The 21,082-nt window shown below is 47.0% G+C and overlaps 1 protein-coding gene across 1 annotated transcript in view; it reads left to right on the plus strand.

The window, feature by feature from the left end:
* Window positions 1-21,082, plus strand: part of KCNH5 (potassium voltage-gated channel subfamily H member 5) — a 199,795-nt gene that overhangs the window by 160,925 nt on the left and 17,788 nt on the right. Inside the window, exon 10 of the mRNA XM_066612337.1 lies at window positions 14,032-14,228. Within this exon, the coding sequence (XP_066468434.1) occupies window positions 14,032-14,228 (197 nt within the window). The remainder of the gene's footprint in view (window positions 1-14,031; window positions 14,229-21,082) is intronic.

The raw sequence follows: 21,082 nt of genomic DNA on the forward strand, positions 1-21,082 counted from the left end.
ACCACGTTCCTGCTTGCCGTGGCACCAACAGGATGGTGCAGGCCTTCTTATTGGTGCTGCTATCCTCCGCTTTGTCGATACAGTGTATGCAGATAATGCATTAGTGCACAGAGTACTCAAGATTGTGCTGTTAATCTGACTCAGAAGAATGCTATGATTGTGATAAATCATTACTGTCCCCTCTCAAAGAGAAACTCAAAGTAGCTAACAGATAATAGCAGCCATAAAAGCAAAATTAACAAGATCAAAGCAGAAGAAGAAAAAAAATCAACCATAGGAAAAAAGTCAGATAATTAATAGAAACATAGCAATCTTAGAAATATGAACACAATTTAGCTTCTAAGCTTTCAGGGCTGGGAAATCCTCTGTGTGGGTTCCTCTCACTCTTCACAGCCAAATGTGTCTGAGCTGGCTGGGGCAAAATCCAGAATGGATAATTACACCCCGAGCTTCTTCGAGGTAAAGAGTAGCATGTATATGAACTGAAAAATGGTGGGCAGTTGCTTGACCAATGTGTGCTGAAATAATTTGACTGTGGTCAGAGTGGAAGACTCCCTTATGTTTTGTAAATTCAGTGAGCGTTTGGCCTTCCCGGTGACTTGTGGGAATGTTAGTCCAGCCAAGTTCAAGGAAAGCGGCTTTAATTACTGGAAGTGCCTTTCGGACTTTGCATCATTATGGACAAGCCAGCCAGTGAATGAGTTACATTCAGTGCTTTTTTTGTAAAAAAATAGGTGCAGGAACTCACAACTTTTTATTTATTTATTTATTTATTTTTAAACCATTTTTTATACATGCGCGCGCGCGCGCGCGCACACACACACACACACACACACACACACACACACACACACACACGTCCATCCCGTGTGAGCTCCCTGGTAGCAAAAGCACTCCTGCCACAGCTGGAGTGAATCACCCCATTTTTTTTTAGGTGGGGAGGTGCTCCATTGGGCTATAGGAAACTCTCTCTATTGGGCTATAGGAAAGCCTATACAGTAGTTAAAGTGTTCAGAACAAATATATAAGGTCTTGAGCCCAGCTGGTGGCCATCAGTGCCTCAAGTGTTAGTTCCAAACACTTTGAGCCTAAGAGCTCTGGTGGCTCAGTGGCTAAACTGTAGATCTGTGAAGCCTGAGGCTTGGGGTTCAAATCCCACTGAGGAATAATATATATATATATTTTTTTTAAAAGTCCCAGGTAGGACTTAACCCACAGCCTCCAGCAGGGGGCTCACTCCAGGAGCTTAACTGTGGGTTAAGTTGTAACTGGAACTTAAAAAAAAAAAAGGTCAAAAAAGAGCCTGCCTGGGACTGAACTTTGAGGAGTTTTGCAGCCTCAACTGGCTGCCCTTTTGGCAACTAGCAACCAACCTTTATATTTTGCAGCCATGGAGCACCTTCCCACCTTAAAAAAAAATATATATTCCTCAGTGGGATTTGAACCCCTCCACAGACCTACAGTTTCACCACTGAGCCACCAGTGCTCCTAGGCTCAAAGTGTTTGGAACTAATATTTGAGGCACTGATAGCCACCAGCTGGGCTGAAGACCTTATATATTAGTTCTGAACACTTTGACAATAGGCTTTCCTATAGCCCAATGGAGAGAGTGCTGGGCTGTGGAGCACAAGTTTGGAGGTTCGAATCCCTCCCTAGCCAGCAGTGCAGAGCGGGGTGGTGCAGGCAGGGGAAAAAAGGTGGGGGCAAGGAGGAGGGAAAAAGGGGGCGGGGCAGTGCAGGCAGGGGGGAAAAAGGTGGGGGCAGAGAGGAGGGGGGAAAAAAGGTGCCGGAACGCCATTCCGGTGCGTTCCATTACAAAAAAAGCCCTGGTTACATTTATTGTGCTATGTAGAAATAAAGTATAAATGAGGCCCAAAGGCAATTGATCAGGAAGAGGCTTTTTCTTCATGTACTTTACAGAAACATGCAGTGAATAATTCTGCAGGGTTTCATCCCAAAAGATGGATGTTTTGGTTGCTCTTTGCAAGGATGGGAGAGAATCTATGCCTGATGAATATGCAAAAGCCTTTCTCCCCTGATAGCTACAGGACATGAGATGGCACTGGGAAGATCAAATAGTGGAGGGCCTCGTTTTGCTGGATCTGCCCTATACTGAGCAGTACAAGGAGGAGGCCAGAAGAGTGGGAAATGAGATTTTGACATTTCCCAAGTCTGAGCTGAGCTTCCTGCTAAACTGAGCTGAGCTTTAAACCAACGATGCTCAGGAGATTTATTTTTTTTTAATTTTGTGAAATGCCCTTCTCAAATATGTAGCCCAGTGGCATAGCTAGGGGGGTGCAAAGCACTAGTTTTTCAGGGAGCCTCACCACAGCATGTCAGTGGTCCCCCCTCCCCTTCTGAGCCATTGTGGGTGATGGGAGCAAAATGGAGATAAACACCTCTGCTTTGCACCCACCGCCCACAATGGCTTCAAAGGGGAGGGGAAGGGACTGCTTGCATGCTGTGGTGAGGTTTCCTCCAAAGTTTAGTGCTGTGCACCCCCTCTAGTTATGCCACTGTTGAAGCCATTGCTAATTATTTACACAACAACTTGCATGACATTGCTTATGAAGGGCTGGACCAGGCATGATGAGAAGGAGAATGGAGAGGAAGAAGGGCTGGAGCTTTAGCTAGGAGGACAGGGAGGAAGGAAAAGGAAGAAGAGACCAGAGAGAGGAGGTGAAGAAGATGAAGAAGGAAGAGAAAGAAACAGAAGTGACAGGAAGGAAGAGGGTGGAAGAATGGCGCACAAGAAGAATGGAGGGAGGGAGGAGAAAGGTTGGTACAGGAAAGGAAGACGAAAGCCAAGAACAAAGGGAGTGAGGAAAGATGTGGGGCGTGCTGACAAGGGGACAAGCACCCTCCTGCAGGCATTGGGCTGAGTCTGGGGGCAAATCCTTCCCCATGGGTGGGAAGATCCATAAATTAGGAACTCTGGCCTACTGTTGAGGCACAAGATGGGTTGCTTGTTTGCCATCTACATCGCCCTTTCTCAGGGCCGAATCATATCCAGATTTTGTGTGCTAATGGGGCGCACGCTGCATGCTTCAGTTGGGGTGCAGTCGTGGAGGCCTCCTCAAGGTAAGGGAATATTTGTTCCCTTACCTCGTGGCTGCATCGCGGCTGCATCGATGCTGGAAAGTTGGATAGGTTTGGGCCTTCAGTCTCCTTTCCCAAGTGTCAGGAGGCGAGTTTCCATTTAAGGGTCAGCTGAGGACCCACTGACCCAAGGAACCTGCAGTGGATAAAGAAACCTGGCTAGATGACCAAGCATACCCCCTCCTCTTTCTGCTTGAGGAAAACCCCTCCTCTGATCTTATTTATGTCAGACTTCAAGAAATGAGAATCAAACAAATATCTTTTCCCGTCTCCATCTTGCAGAAATGGCATTTAATACCTCTTTGTGGCTGAGCTGCTAGTTTTCTTTCTTCCCCCTTCTCCTAAAATGATCCCAGTCAATTAGGAATTGCACAGTGGCTGTCATATCACTTTCTTATGTAGCCCGTTGGCTTTCATTGCATCCTGCAGGGGGAGTTCTGGCTGCCAGAGTTCTGCTCAGAGTAAAGAGACATTTGTCCCCTTGCCCTGGGATAAGCCTCTGCAACTGCTATGAGTCAGCTCAGACCTGCACCAGCAATATTGCTGGTGCAAGTCAAATTTGATCTGTGCCAGCAGATCAGGCCTCAAAGGTGGTCGGGATTCAGCATGTGCACTGATTTTCAACCCCCTTTCCCAGGGCTGATCTGTCCTGTTTATCATCTCATCACTGCCCCATTCCACCTGGCTAAGGCAGCAAACCATTGGCTCAGCAAGTATCTTCCTGGACTGCAAAGGACATACATTTGTGTCCTTGATGTGTTCCAATTCCGGTGAAGAGTGCTTGGAACTCACTTCATTGCACGAGAACGGCTCCATTTCATCAATTTTTCAGTGACACAACATGGCCCTGTTTTGGGATGTTGTGATTTCACTGTCATTTCACTTTAGGATTGATTCCAGTTGGTTGTCTGGAAGAAATGTATTCGGCTGTTGTTCAGATGTCAGAGACCTTCTTCTGCCCCAAACTTGGAGTGAATAACATGTGAATAAAAACAGTAAACACCAGCCTTGTCAGACCCTACTTTTAATGATACTTGAACTCAGGGTCACTATAATTGGTTGGCAAGATTGGAGATTCAAGACAGTCAGGGAACAGTACTTCTTCACAAAGCATGTAATTAATTTATGGAGTTCTCTACCATGGGAAGTGATGAGGGCCTCTAGCTTGAATTACTGTGAAAGGGGATTAAAGATGTTTATGAAAGGAGAGGTCTACTCCTGGCTATTAGCCATGATGGCTTTGTGGCACTTGCATGTTTGGAAGCTGTATATTTCTGAATGCCAGTTACTGGATGGGGGCAATACCAGGAAAGGGTGCTGCTTTCAAATCCTGCTTGTGAACTTCCTGGAGGCATCTGGTGGAAGAAACAGGATACTAGACTGGATGGACTTCGGTCTGTCTAGCAAGCTCTTCTCATTTATGAATTAACTTGGTGCAATAATTCACTTTTAAAACTGAAAAATCTACTGCAAATAATAATAATAATAATAATAATAATAATAATAATAATAATAATAATAATAATAATAATAATAGTACAGGTATTTCTATACTGCCTTTCTTGGTCCTCAGATTTCTCCTTAGACTTTATTTAAGGTGGTTTACATAGGCAGGCAATTTTTTAAATCCCCATAGGGATTTTTACAATTTGAAAGAAGGTTTCTATCTTTCAAGAAACCACAGCATTCAGATGTTTCTTTCTTGATCTGCTCGCACATTCTGGCCTCCATCCTCCCATGCTCAGAGCAGATGGAATAGCTCGGCTCAGCTTGTCAGCTGCTTCAAGGTCGCACGGTGCCGGTGGCCTCGAACTGGCGACCTTCGGGTGTTATCTTCAGGCAAATGGAGGCTCAACCCTCTAGACCAGACCTCCTGCCCAGACCAGACATCACTGCTTCTGAGGCTCTGCATTGGTTCCGGCCACTGTAGGTGTCCAATGCGTGGGTACCAGAGGCCTGTTTGATGATGCCTGGAAACAGAACTAGCGTCCCCACAGAGGTTGCCACCATCACTGCTGACCTTTCGGAAGGCAGCAAATATTTGTTCATGCTTTTTTATCTGCTTTTAGATATTTGTAATCTGCTTTGGGTAGACATTTTTGGTCAACCAGAAGAGTAGAAAAGTTTAAATTATCGTTCACACCTAATAAAAGTCCGGCGCTGCAGTTCAGCATGGCCAGTGCAGCTTCCATTGTATTCAGTGTGGGAATAAAGGTTTCTGGAGGTCTCCTTGGGGTAAGGGGACATTCATCTGCTTACCCCAGACAAAGCCCCAGCAGCTTCTTTGGAGCTACTCGGATCCAGTAGCAGGAAGCTACTAGCTACTCGTGCTAGTAAAATCACTGGCACAAATCCAAGCTGCCCTGTGTCAGGCATTCAGGCTCTGGAGGAGGAAATAGGATGTGGCAGTAGCCATGGTTGCCACCCCAGCCTTCCCTGGCCTGAACCACCCCTCTCCCCACCCTCCCCCATCCTGTAATGCCTCATTACTTCATTCCACTTTCCCCACTCCACCACACAGAAGAGAGCCTACCTTCTCCAGCAGGTGCAGGCCTCCAGGTGGTTGACAGCAGGCTGGAGAATGCCTTGTGGGCCTCCGCGCTGCCACAATCTTGCCTTATAGAACATTTGCGACGGCGCACATGCCCGTTCCACTGGCACTAGCCAGAATGGGATTAGGCCATTAATCTCTAACAACAGTAGGGGTATTGATACGCCTTATGTGTCATGCCCTCGCATTGCCCTGTTTCTCCAGGGAAATTTTTCAAATTGCTAGGCTGTCATTTCACTTAATACTTTCACATGGGAGGCTTAATCCTGCTTCATTTTATTGGTTTTAGAGGAGGCACAGCATCTGCCAACAGCTTCTCCTCTGTTCTTATTGCATGTGTCCCAACTCGTATTCGAGGGACCTCATATCAGACATACACACATAAGTGGTTTACAGCCCAATCCGATCCAATTTTCCAGTGCCGGTGCAGCCATACCAGTGGGACGTGCATTGAATCCTGTGGTGGGAAGGCAGCCACAGAGGCCTGCACAAGGTATGGGGACATTAGTTCCCTTACTTTGGGGCTGCACTGCACCTGCACCAGTGCTGAAAAGTTGGATAGGATTGGGCCCTCAGTTCAGTGGTAGGGGACCTGCTTTGCAGGCAGAAGACACCAGATTCAGCAGCACAGCTGGCCAGTTCATGAGGCCAACTGAGGCGATCGCTTCAGGTTGCAGAACAGTGAAATGGGGGTGCCCACCTCCATCTGCTCTCTTGCCTCCACTGCTCCCTGGATTGGTAGTAGAGTGAAAGGAGAGCGTCCAGACTTCTCGTCCATCTTCCGTTTCCTATCTAGGGTGCAGGAAGAACAGAGGTTGGTACATCACCAGGTAAAGGGTAGCACCATTTGGCTTACTTCCTTGGGTGTTAGGAGATCTTGAGCTGCCCCTGTTTAGTTCCTGGCATTTCCAGGAAAAGCCCCACCTGCTAGTCAGTGCAGGTGGTACTAAACTGTAGGTAGAATAACAGGCTGACTTGATAAACCAGTATCATTTGCTTCTGAACTTCCTGGGAGAGGAGAAGATGGCAGATTTATCCAGTACATCAACTGAATAGGTTGCAAATGTTGTTTGTGCACATTGTATTGGTTCCGAACATAAGAACAGCCCCACTGGATCAGGCCATAGGCCCATCTAGTCCAGTTTCCTGTATCTCACAGCGGCCACCAAATGCCCCAGGGAGCACACCACATAACAAGAGACCTGCAAGGCTTCCTGGGAATTGTAGTTAAGAACATAAGAACAGCCCCACTGGATCAAGCCATAGGCCCATCTAGTCCAGCTTCCTGTATCTCACAGCGGCCCACCAAATGCCCCAGGGAGCAAACCAGATAACAAGAGACCTGCAAGGCTTCCTGGGAATTGTAGTTAAGAACATAAGAACAGCCCCACTGGATCAGGCCATAGGCCCATCTAGTCCAGCTTCCTGTATCTCACAGCGGCCCACCAAATGCCCCAGGGAGCACACCAGCTAACAAGAGACCTGCAAGGCTTCCTGGGAATTGTCGTTAAGAACATAAGAACAGCCCCACTGGATCAGGCCATAGGCCCATCTAGTCCAGCTTCCTGTATCTCACAGCGGCCCACCAAATACCCCAGGGAGCACACCAGACAACAAGAGACCTGTTGGTTACACTTCTCACCACAGCTGTAGCTCCCACCTGAGGTCAAATCTTCTGGCTGTAAGTTGTGACGCGTTCACATCAAAATCCTCATGCCCCAACTGTACATCAATGGGGTTACTTTGCAGAATTCAACTTTGGGCTACCTTTGTGCAGAATCTTTTTTAGTACAAAGAATATACCTTGCTTTATAGTGTAGTACAGAACCGCTCCGCCTTTTTCCAAAGGCATTTGAAAAGCAGTGAGTTCAGAAGTGCTTTGAACCGCTTGCTCAGATGTTCCTTGAAGACAAGGTAGTGCTGGGCCTCCACACAGTCCCACAGTGCGGTGTGGGGACATGCTTTGCGAGGGTGTTCTTTAAACATACAGGCAGTAGCAGCAGCTGGCTGGTTCTGAATCTCAGTCTCTGTTTTTGATGCTACTTGCTTAAAAGAATCCAGAATCTTGAATTGGAATCAAATGGCTGAGTGACTTCTGCATAATAAGCACTTGTAAGGGCTCTGATGCTTTGTGGTGAAACCGACAAGGCCTCCTCTTGAAATGAGAGGTGGTGAACACTCTACTGACTTGTCTGATGTGATTTCCTTCCCACAAGAGGGATGGATGTTGCAGACAAGTGTATTTGTATACAGAAAGTTCTGCTGTTTATGAAGATAAGAACAGCCCGCTGGATCAGGCCATAGGCCCATCTAGTCCAGCTTCCTGTATCTCACAGCAGCCCACCAAATGCCCCAGGAAAGCACACCAGATAACAAGAGACCTCATCCTGGTGCCCTCCCTTGCATCTGACATAGCCCATTTCTAAAATCAGGAGGTTGCGCATACACATCATGGCTTGTAACCCGTGATGAATTTTTCCTCCAGAAATTTGTCCAATCCCCTTTTAAAGGCATCTAGGCCAATGCCATCACCACATCCTGTGTGTAGGCCCTCCCACCTTTGAACTGGCACTCCATTTGTTTTCTTCAATGCAGCTGTAGCAAGGCCCCGTTATTACAAGAGGGCAGAATCCAAGCAAGGGCCCTACCAGCCCAGTGGTGTACATTCAGTTTGCACGAACCCATGAAGGTGGATGGAGGCTGGGAAAGGGGTTTGGATTTTGCAGGTGCTGTTACACTGAACCTGCCTCCTTCCTGGTCCTGTTCCAGCCTTCTCACCACCCCTGTCACTGTTCCATTCTGCCAACCCCCTGTGCTCACTTACCAGGGCCAGTCGGTGTCTGTTGGCTGCTGGTATGTGCTCTAGAGTACTGCCTTTTGTGACAGCTAGAAAGCACCTGTCGCTACCAGAATATTTGTCCAGCAGCTTGGAACAGATGTGCCCATAGGATTAGGCTGTTAATTAACTCTCTTTTTTACACGAGAAGAACTTTTTCTCATGAGAAGAAACAATAGTTCTCAAGAAAAGAAGCATATTTGTTTTTAGATTATGTACACATATGCCAACATCTTCTTAGAAGAGGCATGCCTCCCTTCTGTTTCCCACAGAATAGCATGCCTCTTCTTAGATTGCTTGCATGAAATGTGCAGGTCTTATTTAAAAAAAAAATTAGCATGTTTCAAATTTGCTGACTGTGCCATGCTGGGCAGCCCAATTCTGAGCAAGCTGGTGCGCAGGGCTTCCAGGATGCATTGTTGCATTGGTACCCAGTGCGCAACCAGGCAGCTACTGGCAGCTCCTCAAGGGAAGGGGAATTTTGTCTCCTTCCCCCAGGTAAGGGAAGCAGCCCCACAATGGGGCTACTTGATTCTACAGCAGCTCTGGAGCTGCCGCAGAATTGGAGAGCCCCATGTTGGACCGCACAGTCCCACATGGGGCTCAGGATCCAGCCAAGCCAAGCTCCACTAGTGCTGCCCTCCTCCAGCCCTGCTCCCTCCCTGCCATGCCTCCTCCTCACCCTGCGCCCGCCATCCCCTCACCTCCCTCTGCTCCGAAAAGCCTCCTTCCCGCCTCTCCCCACACGTCCACTCAACTCTCCGCTGCCAGTCAGTCCAGCAAGGGTCTGGATTGGGCCCTTAGTCAAAGTTGTTTTTAAGTCAATCCACCTGATTTATCAAGTAGCCCTCTTCCAGTTACTAAACTACACATCCACTTTCTAAAGATGATGTACATAAAATCAAATAATTATTCATGAGTTTCCTTGAGCTTGCATTTTACCAGGCTTTTGTTATTCTGGAGTTATGGAGAATAACATTAAACTACTGAACAAGTTCATCTTAAAACAGCAGAGTACACTGTGTAAGCAAAATCATAATTTAGCAAGTTTGTTAAGCCACCGTTATAGAGGAGCACTTAGCTCCCAGTAGGGAGAAAAAAAAATTAACTACCAAAAATAAAATGAATGTTAAAGCGGTGCATCATGTAACTCCTCCATTAGCAGCAAACTCAGCAAGGCAACATTGACTTTCTGCCATGTTGCTATCTAAAAATCATTAGCGAGATTATGTATTCCCAATTCCCCTCATTCTTTTCTTAAAGCTATTAAATCTTGTGAAAAGTTCCATTTAGAAATTTCCTCTAAATGCTACTATGAAAGGTTTCTGCAAGGGCCACAAATAAAAAACCCAGACCAATATAAACAGATTGATTAGTTTCATCATCCACTGAGTCCAGCGGCTCACAATGAACGGCAAAGTTAGACCACCCAAACCACAGTTGCCTTTTCTCATGAGAACAGAAGAAATGAGCCCTGCTGTGGGTTGGACCACAGACCCTTCTCGTCCTGCTTACCTTGGTGGCCTGCTGGAAAGCTCACCGGTGGAACATGAGAACCAGAAGCCAGTGGCGTCACTGGGGTTTGCATCACCTGGTGACTGAGACCAACAACAGTATTTATATACTGCTTTTCAACAAAAAGTTCACAAAGCGGTTTACAGAGAAAATCAAATATCCAATGGCTCCCTGTCCCAAAAGGGCTCACAATCTAAAAAAAATTAGATTAGAGACCAGTATGTCACCCCCATGATGGTCCACTTCCCATGCAGTGGGCATGGCAACATATCATCCCCCACCCCTTGTTTTTTGACTATAACTTTTGATAGAATAGAGATAGTTTGACATGGTTTGTTTCATTGCATTCTGCATGAAATTACGCATTGAATGATATGTAATATGATGGTATTATTCCTAAAAACCGCGATTTTAACAGTTTTGGCCAGTAGTGGTGTCCCCCCAACTGTGCCCTGTGTGGCCTGTACCTCCCACACTCCCCTAGAGACACTACCGCCGGAAGCATAGCTAGAGGTGGGGCAAAACTGTAAGTACTGCAGGCACCTCAATGCGCCATGTAAGCAGTCCCTCCCACTCGCCGTTGGAGCTATTCCGGGCAATGATGACAACACTCGGGCGCTCGACAAACAAAATGGCATCTCCTGTGCATTGCTGTTGCTACCTGGAATGGTTCTGATGGTGAGTGGAAGGGGCTGCTTATACGGCAAGTTGCGGCACCTGCAATACTTATTGCACTGCGCCCCCTGGCTATGCTATTGACCTATGAAGCTTCAGGTTCCGCTTCGACTTCTCATTCTGAGCAGGACTCACACATTCAAAGACCGTCTGGGGAGCATGTGACACAACATTGGGAAAAGAGAATTTTGAGATATCTGTTTTTATTGATACGCTTCTGTTTCAGAACCAGCAGAACTACTGTATCCTGCAGGAGAAATGACAGTGAAAAATAAAAACAGGCACACTAAAGAGGGATAATACCATATGTATGCCTTGAGCTTGTTTGAGGAAGAGTAGAAAATAAATGAGAGCCACACAATGGTGCATTTCACACATGCATCTCTCTTCTAGGCAGGGAGCCCACTGCATAGTGATAAGAAGCCGTAAGATAGTACATAAAGCATCTTAGGTCTATCCCTTTTGTTCTTTCTTACCCTCTAGTTTTCTAGAGCAGTGGTTTTCAAGTGGTGTTCCTAGGGGTTCATATCAATAACGGTGAAAAACAGCACTCCATGACGGATAAGGGGATGTGGAAAGGATTCATGGAAGATAGAAAGTTTATTCTACAGACAGAACTTCTATAAAAGCATGTTGGAGAGGGGGAGGCCACGCTCAGGGACGGGCACACAGACAAAAGAAGATATATCTTTACCCAGCATGTAATTGGTATGTGGAACTTCTTGCCGCAGGACATAGTAATGTCATCTTACCTAGATGCCTTTAAGGGTGGATTGGACAAATTTCTGGAGGTAAAGTCCATCATGGGTTACAAGTCATGGTAGGTATGTGCAAGCTCCTGATTTTAGAGGCTGGCTATCTCAGAAGGCCAGATGCAGGGGAGGGCATCAAGACGCAGGTTCTGTCTTGTTGTCTTGTGTGCTCCCTGAAGCATTTGGTGGGCCACTGTGAGATACCGGAAGCTGGACTAGACAGGCCTTTGGCCTGATCCAGCGGGGCTCTTCTGATGTTCTTATGATGGATAAGCAGAGATTTGAACATCGAACCTGCTTGTTGTGACATTCCATCTGTATTTGTTGCAGCAGTGTTTCCCATGTACAAACAAGGATCCATAATTTCGTTTTGGCTGCATTCTAATTGAAAAACAATAATAGACAGATGCCTGGCTGCAGCTTGCCATTCCGTTGTGGCTATTTTCAATGCAGCAGCTGGTGAATGAGATGAGGGGAAACTATTCTAGTATCTTCTATAAATATTTATTAAATATTATTAAATAGGGTTGTGTGGATTCCAGGCATATCCGGAATAGCTGGGCAAGCGTAAAATTAATATCCTGCATGATCTCTAGGTTCATACAAATGTTTTCTTATCCTGCCTGCATTTGGGGGTTTACAACTGGCCCCAGAGTTGTTTAAAAATGTATGCCACTTCATCCTCCATGTCTGAAGCTGCAATCTCAATTCACAAGTACTTGTGAGTAAACCCCGTTGACTCTAATGGGACTTACTTCTGAGTAGATTTGCAAAGGACTGAATTCTTAATCTGTGCTTCTTCAGACAGTAAATGAGAGCCCTAGTTGTTACGTGAAAATCCCCTTTTGCCTTTTAGTTGTGATTTTCTCTCTATATCTGGTTATGTTACTATGGACTAAAATATCATGCAGGCTAAACTTCTCCCAACACACAGGCCACAATCAAGTCAAGTCACAAGCTCATGGTTACACGACCACCACCATCTCCCCATGGTCACACATTATGGGAGGAAGTCTGGCATCTTAAATCATTGTTTAAGTGTCTCCTACATTACTGTATTCATTGTATTGTTTTAACCCAATCACTGTTTAAGAACTGTATGCAAAAGTGTCTCCTAACCTAATCACTGTTTGCAAACTTGAACTGCCTTCTTGTGTTGCTGATTCATTGTATTGTTTAAGTTCCCCCATCTAGGAAGCCAGCCATAGACCCCATTGAATTTTGCTGATAACTGACATCCTGATCCTTTCAATGTTTTACACACTCCAAGCACCCTGCTGTGTGGTAATAAACCAGCTCAGCACTGTCTTGGAACCTCTTTTAAGTAAGGGCTTCCCCTCACACACTTGTTGGCTCTCTCTCCAAGGACCAACACATCTGTGTTGTGTCAGAGGGTCCTCTTCACAGGGCTCTTCCCTTCCCATCCAACTGCTCTACAGGACAGGTAACTATCTTGCGCCTGGAACTCTTTCCCTTCTTCCCCCCCTTTTTCTCCCCTTCTCTCCCCATCTTTAGTCAGCAACTGGGTTTGGCAGACCAGGGGCCACTAAAATCCTTCCCTACGACCTTTCCTTTTTCTAATTTCCTCGGATGCACCAAATACTCTTCACACGCAACCACCATGAAGGCTAGGTACAGTGGATTCAAGTATTAGGACCAAGAAACATACACTTATCATTTCTCCATGTGCATTATGTTTACCTTTGTGCTTTTGTCATAAAACTATAATCTTTTATTAAAAGTTATCTTTCTCTCAGTCTCCTCTTTAAGCAAAAGGGAATTTATCTGCATTACGCCATCTTGTTATCCAGCCTACAACCCTAAGGTTCCAATAAGGGCAGTGTAATAATTCCCCTAAACAAAACAGCCCTTTTGGTAACATAGCCTCTGCATGTCTACTCAGAACTAAGTACCATTACAGCCAATGTGGCTTACTCCCAGGTAAGTCTGGCTAGGCTTGTACCCTGAATGGCTCGTTCTGTTTTGTTTCAACACTGTATTACGGACTTTGTTAAAACGGCATAGCGGTGTTACAAATGCACACCTGCTTTTGTCTGCTAAATGTTGCGATCAAAAGAGCGATTTTCCTGATTTTCCTGGGACTCGGAATACGTCTCAAGGAACTGTCTGTGAGTAGAATTCCAGATGCCTGTTCATATACACTGTTCAGCGAATAAAAAAAGATTAGCCGGCAATTTCTGTACAGCTTTTATGTAGCTGAGTTCAAGGAGAACTGAGATTGGATCACACGAGATTACAAGTTTATTCAAAAAATGCAGGTTGAACAATGAGTTATTTTCTGGCTTTAAAAAACTCTTAAGCAGCGGTGTAGCTAGAGGGGGTGCAAAGCACTAAGCTTTGAAGGTGCCTGCATGCGCCGTGTCTCTTAAATTCACAGAAAAGATCTCTTAAATTCACAGAAAAGTCTCTTAAATTCACAGAAAAGATCAATATTGCGACAGAACCACATCAGAAAAATACCCATAATCAGTCAGCACCCTTCTGAGTTCAGAGTAATGGGCACATTTTAAAGATGGCATGGCTAGGGCAGAATGCCACGTAAGACGCATGTTTTGATGGACTGTTCTCATTGCTTTGCCCAGGGAAAGGCGATGTGTTTGGTGACATCTTCTGGAAGGAGACCACCCTGGCCCACGCGTGCGCTAATGTGCGGGCCCTGACATACTGCGATTTGCACATTATCAAGCGGGAAGCCTTGCTGAAAGTTCTGGACTTTTATACAGCGTTTGCAAACTCCTTCTCAAGGAACCTCACGCTCACCTGCAATCTGAGGAAACGGGTAAGAATTTGTTCCAAAGAGCATGGGTCGCATGGCCATGTTTGAGAATCCAGCCCTTTCTCCTTTGAGCAGCTGAAACCCTCGCCCTTCCTCTCCCTCCCCCTGCCCTCCTTTGATCTTCCCTGAAACTCCCCCTGCCCTCCACCTCCCAGACCTGAATCCCTCCCCTTCTGTTTTGCCAAACTCCCTTTCCAAACTTGGTTTAGAGAACTTATCCCCACTTTAAGCTAATGCGTCCCCCTGGCTCAAACATGGCTAGCACCGTACGAAACTACTGCTGAATTCCAGGGAATCAGTAGCTTACCTGTGGGGCTGCAGGGTCCCTCCTCCCAGTTCTCAACGCAGCAGTTTTTCTAGGTACAGCAGCACCCTCTCAGCTCTCCACCACTCAGCAGTTCAGTCAGTTAGGGCGCAATCCTAACCAGGTCTGCTCAGAAGTAAGTCCTATTTTGTTCAATGGGGCTTACTCTCTGGAAAGTGTGGTTAGGATTGCAGCCAAAGTCTGTTAGCCAGTCCGTGAGTCTGTCCACCAGTTCGTTAGTCAGTCCACCACTCGATTAGTAGTCCACCAGTCGATTAGTCTGTCTACTAGTTTGTTAGTCAGTCTACCAGTCCATTAGTCCGCCAGCCAGTCAATCAGTCAGTCCTCTCTTCTTCCTTCCTCCAAACTTTCCTCCTACTACTACCCACAAGCCCTCCTTTCTCCAAGTGCTGCTTTTACCCCTTACAGCCCTGTTGCCCCCAAGTGGTTGCAGCTTTGCAGCGCACTCACTGCATTCTAATGACCTGGTTTTAACCCCATGCTTCCCAGACCTGTCAGAGCAAGGGATCACTGTTGACACCACACCCTATCTCCTGGAAGGATCTTTCGTGTTTCCAACATAGCTGCCAACATAAGTGTTGATGGGGGCACCTGGAGTCACTGCTGCATGCGCTCTTGCCTGTTTGCATCATCAGCCCAGAAGCATTCAGCCCCACTTTCAAGCAGCCATAAAGGACATTGCACTGCCAAAACATCGGTTCTGACAGCTCAAGGCCCCCAATATGATTAGGGCCTTAGTGTGTTACAGGACTGAAAAATGTTCTTTTTTTATGTGGGTGTCTTAAAAACCAGATTAATGGAAGTCATATAAATGTTATTTGCATGAGCAAGTCTCATAACTGTGAGGAATAGATTCATAGAGCGTTAACTCAGGCACATTTACGAGTCGAATGAATTTCTTTTCTCCATAGTCTTATTTTATCATCTTATAAGAACTTAGGGTGCAATCCAAATGTGCCGTAAAGCACGTTTACGCCTCCTGAAGGGGAAGCCAAGTTGCACTCTGAGAAGCACCAGCCTGCGTAGGCTGATATAAGCCTCCGCGCCAGCTTCCCCTCATCTGCTTGTGTCAGCCCACCTGTGCTGACACAAGCAGAAAAGGTAGGCGTGTGGGGCGGGGAGGAGGAGAGAGGGAGGGAGGAGTTCCTGGGAGGGGGGATGGCGGGCAATGAGTGGCCCTGGGGGCAGGCGGGGAGTGGGAGGTGGGGCTGGGATCCGGCAGTTATGCTGGATCCCAACCCCCATTCCCGGGGAGTTTGGAGTAGCTTCAAGCCGCTCTGGTCTCCTCGGACTTGTGCCACCTCCAGAGGTGGTGCAAGTCCGAGGTGACCCATAGGGGCCAGCAGCCCTTACCCAGGAGTAAGGGGAAAAGTTTTCCCTTACCTCTGACTGAGCTGCTTCTGGCCACAATCCTGCGCTGGATACAGCGCAAGCCTCCTGGCTTGCCTGTTCCTGCGCAGGTTAGGATTGCGCCCTTAGTCAGTTGAGTTCTGTAAGACTTTGTCATAGAGTACACATGGCCTAGCAGGCATGGACTCAGGATCTGTCAAGCTTTGGGCATGACTCCTAGTACCAGTTTGCAGGGTGGTGACATGTGAAGATGTGCAACCTTATGGTTGGAGCAGCCTCTACTCTGGGCTTTGACAATCAGGGTACAAATTTAGTAGATTTAAAGCCCAATCTTATCCACACTTTCCTGAGAGTAAGCCCCATTGAACAAAATAGGACTTACTTCTGAGTAGATATGGTTAGGATTGTGCCCTTAGTTAATATCCCACCAAGTGGGCTGATTTTGTCCATCATGGACCACAGGCTTGAGGACTCATGCTCACTCACCCAGCTGACTCATTTCACACAACCCATGGGAAGGGCAGGAGTAAAAGGAGTGAGAATAATTCCTTTCCCTCCCATAGAGCAAGTGTAGGAAGGGGGAAAGTTGTTCACCTGGAGCACTGCCTGGTGCCTCCAGGTAAGCTGGAGGGGCAAAGAGGCTCAGTGTACCAGGAAACTTATTAACTTCATTTCCAGGGGGCTAGTCAGAGAAGAAAATGTCAGCTCCTGAAATGGCAACAAATCCATCAGTTGGATTTAGTCTCCAGGTCCTGAATTGCTAAGTACAAGGCATGCACAGGTTGTGAAAGTTTTTCTTCATGTGTTCGAACTCCCTGCTGGACCCAACCCTAGTTTTCAATCCTGTAGCAATCAGAGCCTGCAAATTTCCCCAACTTCCCAAAAGAGACTTCCCAAAGAGATCTAGTAACGTTAAAAAAAAAAAAAATTAACAGCTCAGATTCCAAAGCTGTGGCTGTGCGGAATAACTTAAAAATAGAACATTGGTCCAGTGGCATAGCTAGAGGGGAGCAAAGCACTAAGTTTTGCAGGCACCAGAATGCATTGTGCAGGGGCCACTTTTAGGGCACATTCAGACACTTACAAAACGTAGTGTTTTGCACCCCCTCTACATACACCACTTTGTTGGTGAATTAATTTTCTCACAAATAACCAAAATATTCCTTGTTGGCGCTACATCTCCCTTGGGATTCCCTGCTTTTAGAAAAGCATCATGGGCTGCTCATTTGCAGCAAAGCTTATCACCCTGATTTCAAACTGGGGTGGAGATGATGGTTCTTTCGCCTCATCTTTTCTTAGCAATTTTTTGGCCACAGATTTGCAGGCATTTTCATTTTACACCTTGCTGAAATGGCAAGGGTCAGTGCAACTCGCAAGTCGTGGGTGTCAGATGGCACCCAATTTGTGTTTTAAATTAAGAACATAAGAACAGCCCCACTGGATCAGGCCATAGGCCCATCTAGTCCAGCTTCCTGTACCTCACAGCGGCCCACCAAATGTCCCAGGGAGCACACCAGATAACAAGAGACCTCATCCTGGTGCCCTCCCTTGCATCTGGCCTTCTGACATGGCCAATTTCTAAAATCAGGAGGTTCGCAATACACATCATGGCTTGTACCCCGTAATGGATTTTTCCTCCAGAAACTTGTCCAATCCCTTTTTAAAGGCGTCCAGGCCAGATGCCATCACCACATCCATTTATCAAGCCAGCTTCTACCAGACCACTTTCTCTCCCCCTGAAATTAAAGGTGTTTCGGAAACTGTACTCCTTACTTTTAGACAGTGGTTTTTCAAATGAAGATCTTGCTTCTCTTCAAATGTCACAAAATGCCTGGTTGTTTGAATTTTACATAATGGGTCTGTCTCCTTTCCTGCTGAGACACAGCAAACCATCCTCTCTCCTGGAACAGTTTATTTCTTTATCACATTTATAGCTCACTTTTTCACGCCAAAACTCAAGGCAACACACCTAGGGTTCTTACAACCCTATCCTATTCAGCGCTGGTGCAGTAGGGCCAGTAGTGGCCCATGCTGTGTGCAGCGCTGAAACTGAGCAAGCTGGAGGTCTCCTCGGAGTAAGGAGACCCTTAACATTTGTTCCCTTACCCCATGTTGAGCCCCAGCCTGCTCAGTGGAGCTACTCAGATCAGTGCCAGCAAAATCACTGGCACACATCCAAAAAGCCCATGTAGGGCTTCCAGACCTACGAGTGGGATTAGGATATGGTAGAGGCCTCCTCCGCCTACTCTACCCCCTCCCTGACCTGAACTACCCCTTGCCCCATTCCACCCTCCCTCCACCCCTACACTGCCCAGCGCAGCACTTACCTGCCCTGACCGCCATTGGGCTGGATTCAGCGCCGATGGGAAAATGCAGGCCTTCCTGCTGGCCTACTCGCAAGTCCTCGCAAAAGTGCTTTTCTGTGCAGTGCCACAACAGGATTGGGCAGTCTTCCATCAAGGTGCTGACCAGACTGAGACCTGCTTAGTGTTGTTGTCCAAGTCCTTTTCACCAGGTTGTTCTGCAGAAAACACCCACAGCATGGGGGAGGGGGCATCTAATTCTCTGTTCCCCCCATGATTACAACTGGAATTAACAGCATTTTCCCCCCTGCTAAATGGGAAACTCCTGTTGGCTCCAATAGGAGCTTCTTTCCAGAGCATATAGCAGCTGGAAGAAGGGCAGAATCCATCTGTCATATGCTTAACATAATTTGTAGTTTGGCCCTAAGACACTGTAAAGATCTCAGCCCACCGTTTCATGCCAGGTTCCTTTTGAACTGCAGAGACCACCTTAACAGCTCAGTCCTACCTAACCTCCCGCCTAGTGACACAGCTCTGCTGAATTCCATGGGGGAGTTTTCATTCCTGGAAGTCTCCTCAGGGTAAGGGGACATTTCTTTCCTTGCCCCAGGGTAAGCCCCAGCAGCTGCCATGGGTCAACTCCAACCTGTGCTAGCGATATCACTGGAGCAACTCTGCATTGACCATGCAGACGGATCAGACCCAGGAAGGGGGTCAGATTTGGCCGTTGCTGTTACCATCAAACCTGCCCCCTCCTGGGCCCGATCTACCCGTTGGCTCCCTGTTCCGCCCATCCCGTTCCACCACCTCCATGCCCTCCCCTGCTCCATTCCACCCCCTGTTCTGGGTTCACCTGCTCAGACAGGTCTCACAACGTCCACCAGTGAATATGGGAAGGCTTCGACATTCCCACCAGCATGCCGGTAGCTTGTGCTGCCACAAATCACTTTACAGCGTGTTCTGCCGGTGCGAGTTTAGATAGGGCTGAACCATAAAAATATACTTGAAAAATGATGGTTTTATAGTGCATTATAGGACATATTATAATAATGATGCTCTGGCAAGAAATCTCTTTGTTTTTCTAAACTAGTGCAGAACCGACTGTTGCAGAATAAATGGAGAACAGCCTCCAGGAATATAAAGAAGTGTGGGAGGGGGAGGGAATGCAGGCCCCAATCCGATCCAACTTTCCAGCACCAGTGCAGCCGCAATGCAGCCCCGAGGTAAGGGAACAAATGTCCTGTACGTTGAGGAGGCCTCTGTGAGTGCCACCCCCGCCACTGCATGCCCCATTGGCACAGCTGCACCAGCACTGGAAAACTGGATAGGATTGGGCCCGTAGTCAGGTAGTGATCCATGGCAGAAAAATAGGACCTTATACACACATATATATAAGGGCTTTATATACAGTAGGACATTATATACTTACAAAAGGAAGGTTTTCTTTATTTTCTTCTCTGAAATCTTGGTGGGTGTGGAAGTGATAGAAGCCTGCCTTGATATGTCAATTATTTGACAGCATTTTTATCCTGTCTTTCCTTCAAGGAGCTATACATGGGGAAATGACAGAGGTGCATTACATGCTGTTGTTCATTATTTAGAGCAGGGGTCTCCAAACTTTTTGGCCAGAGGGCCACATCAAATGTCTGGCATGGTTTTGAGGGCCGGAAAGAAAATTTAAATATAAAATTTATATAAATAAATTAGAGATGGAACTTAGATGTGTGAATAAATGAATGAATGGGCTCATTCATTCAACCTCTCTGGCCCTTAGAACACCCTCCAGATGCAACCAGAGCATAGTTCCAGTCATGTTCGGCTAAGTGGGCCAGGGGCTTTCAGGGGATAAGAGGCTGGCCGCTGTGGGCCGCCATCTGGCCCCCGGGCCGGGGTTTGGAGACCCCTGATTTAGAGAGAACCACCCATGCTCGCAGTGCAAATGAAGCAGAGCCTCGGTAACAGCAACAAAATTAGTGAGCATCTGAAGGCCATAACATTGAATGCTGGGGGTCTTAAGGTATAGGGATGTTAAGCAAGGACCTACTTAACTCTGCATAAGCCTACAGGACACCTGTGGGCTTCCTCAGACATTCACCAGCCATTTTGATGGCATATGTCTGAGGAAAGAAAAGGGGCAGGGAAGGTTTGGAAAGAGGTAAGAAGAGCCAGCATGAGTGACTGCTGCCAGATCCACCCCTCCCTCCCTGACATGTCCCCCGGTTCCTTCCCCAATGTGCCCAGTTACTCCCCCTCCCTGCCTTCATACTGCCTCCCCCCCCCCCCAATTCTGGTTTATCTTCACCAAAGCAGGCCACTGGACATGGCAGCCGGTGATTCCATCATTTGCGGTGGCAGCTTGAAAATGTCCAGCATGGGTCAACTTGGACTTGTGCCAGCAATGTCACTGAAGCACGTCCATGTTGACCAGTGAAGGAGGATTGAGCCCTGGATAGGTGTTTGACACGGTTGCACACCACAGGCTGCTGAGAAAACTCCACAGTGAGGGAATTAGAGGGCAGGTCCTCTCCTGGATTAGGAACCGGTTGAGGTCCAGGAAGGAGAGAGTGGGTGTCAGTGGGCAATTTTCACAATGGAGAGAGGTGGAAAGTGGTGTGCCCCAAGGATTTGTCCTGGGACCGGTGCTTTTCAACCTCTTCATAAATGACCTGGAGACACGGCTAAGTAGCGAGGTGGCCAAGTTTGCAGATGACACCAAACTTTTCTGAGTGGTGAAGACCAGAAGTGATTGTGAGGAGCTCCAGAAGGATCTCTCCAGACTGGCAGAATGGGCAGCAAAATGGCAGATGCGCTTCAATGTCAGTAAGTGTAAAGTCATGCACATTGGGGCAAAAAATCAAAACTTCACATATAGGCTAATG

Source organism: Tiliqua scincoides, chromosome 1 (assembly GCF_035046505.1).
Source record: "Tiliqua scincoides isolate rTilSci1 chromosome 1, rTilSci1.hap2, whole genome shotgun sequence".
Lineage (NCBI taxonomy): Eukaryota > Metazoa > Chordata > Lepidosauria > Squamata > Scincidae > Tiliqua > Tiliqua scincoides.